This window comes from Danio rerio, chromosome 20 (assembly GCF_049306965.1).
Source record: "Danio rerio strain Tuebingen ecotype United States chromosome 20, GRCz12tu, whole genome shotgun sequence".
In the NCBI taxonomy this organism is placed as follows: domain Eukaryota; kingdom Metazoa; phylum Chordata; class Actinopteri; order Cypriniformes; family Danionidae; genus Danio; species Danio rerio.
The window spans coordinates 54,025,001-54,032,815 of NC_133195.1; the positions used below are offsets into that span (position 1 = coordinate 54,025,001).

At 37.2% G+C, this 7,815-nt stretch overlaps 1 protein-coding gene across 2 annotated transcripts; it reads left to right on the top strand.

Annotated features, from left to right (window-relative positions):
- Positions 1-1,533: 1,533 nt before the first annotated feature.
- Positions 1,534-7,398, top strand: LOC137488602 (uncharacterized). 2 transcript variants are annotated; one of them, XM_073933815.1, is made up of 4 exons: positions 1,534-1,753; positions 3,237-3,427; positions 4,314-4,460; positions 4,657-7,398. In XM_073933815.1, exons 2-4 carry the CDS (start codon positions 3,388-3,390, stop codon positions 5,676-5,678), a joined length of 1,209 nt encoding a protein of 402 aa, XP_073789916.1. In that variant the 5' UTR covers positions 1,534-1,753; positions 3,237-3,387; the 3' UTR covers positions 5,679-7,398. The 2 variants fall into 2 exon arrangements, with proteins under 2 accessions (XP_073789916.1, XP_068071687.2); XM_068215586.2 differs by lacking the exon at positions 3,237-3,427.
- The last annotated feature ends 417 nt before the right edge of the window (positions 7,399-7,815 follow it).

The window sequence follows — 7,815 nt, forward strand, 5'->3', positions numbered from 1 at the left end:
TTATGATCACTTTTTATTCATATCACACATCAAAGTTCATTTTATATAACGTCATAGTGTACACAACAATCTCTAGGCTTGCTGCATCACAAATACCAAAATTTTAACAATTTAAAAAAAAAGTTTATTATTTTCTGCCCATCGGATATTAGGCATGGACATATATATTGCGATCGTGATTTTCGAAAGTATTAAATCAATTTGTAAATGTTTATTATTACCATTTCACGAGTCTCCCCATTTAGTTGAAAGGAGCGCTTGGACCCGGAAGCCGCTTCGCGTGACGTCACACTTAACAAGCGGATAATACAAGTTTCGGGCACCGCAGCATCTCGTTGACATATGTCTTTTGCATTGTTTGCAAATTTTATTTAACAAAACTAGCATAAGCCCATTATTTAGTGCAAGTTGTTGCTACTTTGCCTCATGGTCAGTGCAGTAGGTGTCTGTATTATCATCAATAACTTTTACTTTTTGAGCACAAAAGTTCATAACATATAAAATTGTAAAAAAAAAAAACTAAATCTTAGGAATAAAATGTTCTGCCTCTTTTTTTTTTTTTTTTTTTTGTGCTTTTTTTCACAAAAAGTGCACTAAAATGTACTTTAAGTATACTTAGTATACATTTTTCAGTAATGTACTAAAAGTGCTCTATTTTCGCACACTAATTATGTACCTAATGTACTAAAAGATAGTATTAATTATATGTTAAGATAAACTTAATACCATCTAAGTGTACTCAACTGCTATTTTGAGACACCCTGAAATTGAACTAAAATGTGCTTTTAACATACTACATCTGTATTTTAAAAAATATATTTAGTTACAACTAGAAATACACTTGAACCCTACTTTTAAACATTTAAATATATTTATGACTAATTTAAAGTATAATAGTAATATGTTAAAAGAATATACAAATTGTTAAAAAAAAGTGTGCTAAATACTGTATTAAAAGTATTTTGGGAAAATGTACTTCTACTACAATACATTACTAATAGATTTTTAATAAAGTCAATTTAATGTAAACTTAAATTGACCACACTCAAAATCTATTTAAGTGTTAGTGATAATATTGCATTCACATTACGTGTACTTAAGTACAACTTTTGGGAAAATGTACTTCTACTACAATACATTACTAATAGATTTTTAATATATTAACTTATTTTAAACTTAGAATTAGTATGTAAACAGTGTACTAAAAGTCAACTAATATTTAAAGCATTTAAAGCAACCTTTTGAAAAACACACTAATAAAACTCTTTTGGATGTTTTTTCTGTAATGTACTTTATTGTAGTACACTAAAATTTATTTAAGTATTACTGGTATTTAGTATACTTTTGTCAAGTGTACTAAAGTCCTACTGAAGTATAAACATACTTTTAATTAGTATATTTATAGTAGTATAGTATTTTTTATTCTACCTGTGTTTGTAGTTCTAACAGCACGAGCAGCGTGCGCGTCAGACCCTCCCTCGCATGACGTCACTGTTTCGAACGCTAATTAGAACACATTCTTGAACGCGCGTCAGTTTGATTTGGTGTTCAGTGGTGTAGATGGTTTTTGACATTCAGCGAACAGTCATGCGTTTTCGGTCAAAAATACAGCGTTTACAGCACGATATGGATTACAATATACTGGAGAGAATGATAACTCGAGATTCACCAGAGTTCAGGAGCCACGGTCGCGCTGGAGGAGCGTCCGAACAGAGAGCTTCATCTGCGGCCGTCGTGGAGAACCAGACAGCAGGTAAGAGCACAGCAGCACACCGGTGGAAATATACTGTATTATTTTATATATATATAGTACATTTACTATTGGACATGTAGTGGATTTCCTGAGGTAAATACTGCGGTGTATTTGATATTTACTACAGTAAATCACAATGATGTGGTAAATCTATTCTGCTATACACTTACTGTGGTTAAGTAGATAATATACTGTATGAACTACAAGACAAATTACGACAGAAATCTCATATCACGGTATAAGTCAACATTAATGATATTTATAGTTGTACAATGATATAATATCATTATCTTAATTCATATTTTCACTACATGTAAAGCAAATACACATTTAATTAATTATGTGATCATATTTTACTCATTATTATATGTTTGAGAATGTAGAAGGCTAAAATAAACAATAATAAAATATAAAACTTTATATTATGAAATATAAGTTGTATATTGAACACCTCTACAGCATATATTACTACAGTAATTGTTCTTATTATACTGTATGTGTGATAACTTACATTTTTGGTGTGGCTACAGTAAGGAGATACGACTGTTGAGGGTGTTTTAGCCTTCATAGCCTTTAATAAATTAAATGTTTTGGTCTATGTGATATTTCAGTGTGAATGCAGTCAGAATCACAGTGTGTGTTAAAAAGATGAATGACTGCAAACAATTTAACTGTTTACAGTGTCATAATTCACACTGAAACACGGCTCTTTTAAAATATCATGAGTTATTTACATTTATCAGTTCACTGCCGTTCGTTAGTATTGAATCACAATCAGTTTTATTGCCAAGTGTGCTTCACACACACAGGAATTTGTTTTGGCCACAGAAGCTTCTAGTGTACGTAAAGTGACAACACAAAATAAATATGAAAAAAGATGATAAACGTTAAACAGAGATGCAGTTAGTCAAAAAGATCTGAATGTTGAGTTGTATGTACAGATTTGTTATAAATATACAGGTTATAAGGTGCTGTGTACAAATGCGTATGAGAAAATTGTGTTGCATTGTACATTGTTATAAGGATAGTATGTAAGTGAAAATACTACAAACTAAATACTAGAATAAATGCTATAATATAATACAGTCCACTAGTTTACTGTAGCAACTTGTAAAACATACTACAGTAATTACTACAGTTTATTCTGCTGAAGATGTTTATTAATATTACTGTTATTATTGTACTGTAAAGCTGGTCTTATTGGCCACTAGGGGTGCTACATTACAGACTTTTCATGATTTGGTTTGGTTTTAGGTCATGGATTCGGTTCAGTTTTTGATATAAGTAAAAAAAAAAAAAAAAAATATATATATATATATATATATATATATATATATATATATATATATATATATATATATAAAAAATACAAGCAAAATACAATACTAAATGAAAACAATATAGCAAAGATGATTCTAATATGAGCGTAGGCTCATTCTGAAGACGTAGCCCTATATACATTTCTGATAAGTTATGTATCCAGAAGTACGTGTGGCTGCATTTCGTCTTTGAAAATAACGATATGGTGCGGTATGACACCGTTGCTTTACGCGCTTACCAGCTGACCAGCTTACCTCCGTGTGGACAGCTGTACCACTTTATGTAAGCAGACTTGTGATGCAGGGACGACGACGATGCGGTTCGAGTCCGGTAAAGAACGGTTCCAGAAAGCAGGTAAGACAAAAACAGAAGCTAAAAAAACTAAATAAACAAGTAAATAACTAAATCTGAAATCAGGCGAGGGCTTTTCTTTTTCTAGATTGCTTTTAAAACACTGTTGGTTGGGTTTAGGAAAAGGGGTGGGCGCTGCTGGTCAATCGGTGCTTTTGAAAACACTATTGGTTGGGTTTAGGGAGGGAGGGCCAGTCGATCAGTCAGTCGACAGCGACCTCTGTTGGATTTACATGAGAACAGCAGGCGTGAATGGCACTCCCAAGAGAAGTTTGATATCTGAAAAAGCGTACACAGCGGCCTCTGGTAGATTCACGAAAGCAAAAACTGCAAAAAACGTACCTCCTGGGATGTATTTGGCACTCCCTTTATTGTACCAAACGATTTAATATTTTATAGAGTATTGCAGCATCCCTTAATGTCCACCAAACTGAATGATGTCAGCCGATTAGAATGTTATCACTCAATTGAATGGTCGTTATCAGTGGTTATCAGCTGATAGATATGGGCCAGTAGGGGCCTTCTGCGCTGACTGGTACTGAAAGCAAACAAGAATGATTTATATTACTTGTTAAGTTTCCCATTATTTGTATTTTATTAATGTCTAACACTACCCTAAACCCAGCAGTCACAGTAATGTAAACACAGATCTGGATCTGGAATCTTCAATATAAGTATAGCTGATTAACCATGTGGATGGATGATTTAATCCTTCTGAGCCTACCAGTCAACGCAGAAGGTCCCTACTGGCCCATATCAGCTGATAACCCCATGATAACGCTCATTAAATGAAGTGATAACGTTCGAAGTGGGTGGTGATGTCCAGCCTCTGTTTGACTCGTTGCTGACCCATTATCTGTACTTTCTAATTGTTTTCTCATTTTTTTAGAGATACAACGACGAGGACGGAGGAAGACAGGCGTTCTTTCTTTCTTCCGGAAAATGGGAAGAGCTATCCATAAGCTTTGCTGTATGGATGCAGCAGCAACATCTGTAGTGGACCACACTGACCCATCTGGTAGCGCTCGTGCTGTCGGTAAGCAGCGAAACAGAAGGATTAGGAAAGACATGAGTTGTGGTTTTAGCTGATTATAGTAATTGAAATGAAACACAGATTAAAATATTGTAGAATTGTTTATTATCCTGCTTATTACATGGCTATAGGCATGTGCTATTAGTTGAATTGGTTGTTATCGGGGAATAACACCTTGTAATGTTTTCTCTCTCTTCAGCCTCAGAATCAAGAGATCGGACTAGAAAGATCTACCTCAAGAAAGATTGCAGCAAAGTCATCTTGAGAATCGTTAAGGGCACCCCAGGGTCCCCGGATCCGTGTGGGGTCTGTGTTGTCTCCATTGACGTGGACCAACCTGGGATCTCCACTGTGTCTGTTGACCCGGGACCTAATGGATTCTACTCGGATTCTTTTAGTCCGGGTCCACCTGGAGTCCTCCGCTTGTCCCTCGTCCTATGTCCATCTGGGGTGTTCAGTGTGTCTCTTAATGCTCGTCCATCTCGAGGCTGCAGGGTGTCTGTTGATCCCGGTTCGTCTGGGTTCTTCAGTGTGTCCTCTTATCCGGGTGCGTCTCGGGACTTCAGTGTATCTGGTAACCCGGATGCCTCTGGAGGCTGCAGGCTGTCTGTGGATACGGGTCTGTTTGGGGGCTGCGCAGTGTCTGCTGCTCCGGGTCCGTTTGATTGCAGCATGTCAGCTGCTCCGGGTCCGTCTGATTGCGGCATATCTGCTGCTCCAGATCCCAGTGATTGCACCATGGCTGCTGATCCGGGTCTGTCTGATTGCGCAATGTCTGCTGCTCTGGGTCCGTATGATTGCGGCATGTCAGCTGCTCCGGGTCCGTCTGATTGCGGCATGTCTGCTGCTCCAGATCCCAGTGATTGCACCATGTCCGCTGTTCCAGATCTGTCTGATTGCGACATTGCTGCTGATCCGGGTCCGCCTGATTGTGGCATGTCTGTTGATCCGGGTCCGTCTGGTTGCACCAAGCCTGCTGCTCCGGGACCATCTGGTTGCACAATTCCTGCTGATCCAGGTCCGTCTGGTTGCACCAAGTCTGCTACACCGGCTCTGGCTCCTCACTGGTGGATCAGCAGTTCCAGCCCGCCAAGCAACAGAACCATTCAGATGGCGCTGATCGAGTGTTCGGATGGCTTCATACCGCCGGCAGACCTGACTCTCTATGTGTTGTGTGTTCTTGTAATTCTTTTATTGCATGTAGTGTTTGTCTGCATCTAAACTGTAATAAATTGTGTTTGAATACACTTGAAACTGTGGTACAAAGCTCTTTTATTATGTTTGTTGATGATTTTATTTGTATTTTTATGTGTTTTGTGCTCTTGACATGCGTAATTCTCCTAATACTTTTTAACATTTATTGTATTTATTCAGCCTCATGGCATAGTGGCAAGCTTAGTGCAGCGTCACACATCTTAAAGCATACAAAACAAGAAAAATATTAGAGATAATATGAACACAGACATAAAATAAGGAAATAATCATGTAGAAATAATAATAAAAAACATGTTATGATCTATCTATCTATCTATCTATCTATCTATCTATCTATCTATCTATCTATCTATCTGCCATTATATTGTCTATCCAGCTTTTCATCCATCCATTTATCCATCTATCTGTTTGTCCATTCATCCATGAGACTATCATTCTATTATTCTATTTTTATGTCCACAAATATATCACAAAAATAATAATAAATTTACAATTTATTAAAAACGAATTATTATATATACATACAGCCATGAATAAAATGTCTTAATGCAATAATTATCTTTTTAAAATTAGATAATATTTATTGACAGTTGTCTAAAGAGCTCACAATCAACTCACAACAACAGATTTGATTATTATAATTCCATAATCATTAGTACTGCTAACTTATTGCACTTAAAATACCTGCTGTATGATTAACATGTTAATGGCAGGAGAGAACAATCACATTTATTAGGCTTATACTATTACAAATCAATTAATAAAACAATAAAGAATACCCAGTCATACTGACACACCAGTTACACATCCCAGATCGAGGACTAGTCAAGCAGATTGCTTAGTGGATTCATCCACTGAAAAATCAGTGGATTTTTCACATATTTCTGAAAGTCATTTCTCTTATATTTCGATTAGGAACCTGTCCAGATGATCCAGATCTGGATTGTTGTGCTGTACATTTGTTTGGTGCTGGTTTGATTTTTTTTATGGCTAGCTTATTTTCTCTCAATCTTTAAGTTATAAATATGACACTCTTGCTTCAATCTGTTGAAAAAACATGAACAAAACACACACTTTCACATTCAGTACATCACGAAGACTGTGGAAAATACTGCAGAGGTTGTACGTTTGGTCTGTAATCAGCAAATTAAGAGGTACTGCTAAGAGTAAACGATTGTCTGTATATTTATTGAACACTATTCTGCATTGTAAGAAAACACTCCAGGATTGCATTTAATTTCTGTAAAGATTTCCTTTTTCATCTCTGCATCATCGACATGTACTCATCATCATATACTCGCATACTATGATGTCAGCTTGTAACTCACTGTCATGCATTCAAAGGGGTGGTCCACTATGATATCATATGTTAAACTTTAGTTGATGTGTAATGTAGCTGTGTGAACATAAACAGCATCTCTGAATGTAAAATGCTCAAAGTTCAATGCAAAGGGAGACCTTGGTTTTTACAGAGTTAACTTAGCAAAGTCTACAAAGAATGAATTTTGGGGACTACAAAAAATACTTTCGCCTCTGTGAGATCACAGAGGTACTTTTACCGCGCACACACACTGCGCAGCTATAAGGGCCGTGGCCAGAGGCGCTGTAACGTTACAGCAGAGAGAGAGCTAAAATGCGTCAAACACTGCTGTTTCCACAGAGCTTCGTCTGTTTCTGTATTTCCAAAGGACACGACACAAACACAGAAGTGCTTACAGTTCAATATTAATTATGTTCCAGAGAACTGTAAAATTCACAGCAAGCATGATTTGACAAAACAGCTCCAGAATCTCTCTCAGTTCAGTGCTGGATTCGGCTAAAATCTCCTCAAAGCAGAAGCTGTGAACTACAACCTGTCAGTGTTTTCATTTGTTAAAATTGATCATGACATGTACAGTGTCTAGCGATAACGGTATGCTGTAGCAACAGGGCCGGTGCGTCCATAGAGGTGACCTAGGCGGCCGCCTAGGGCGGCAGTATAGAGAGTGCGGCGTCTGCAACACATCCCTTACCACCTGCGTCCTCAGTTATGTCCGCGACACCTCCCTCACCACCCGCGTCCTCAGATATATTCGCGCATAGACGATGGAATAGAGAGGGCGGCGTCAGCGTCACCTTCATCAGCACCTGCGTGTCCTCAGTT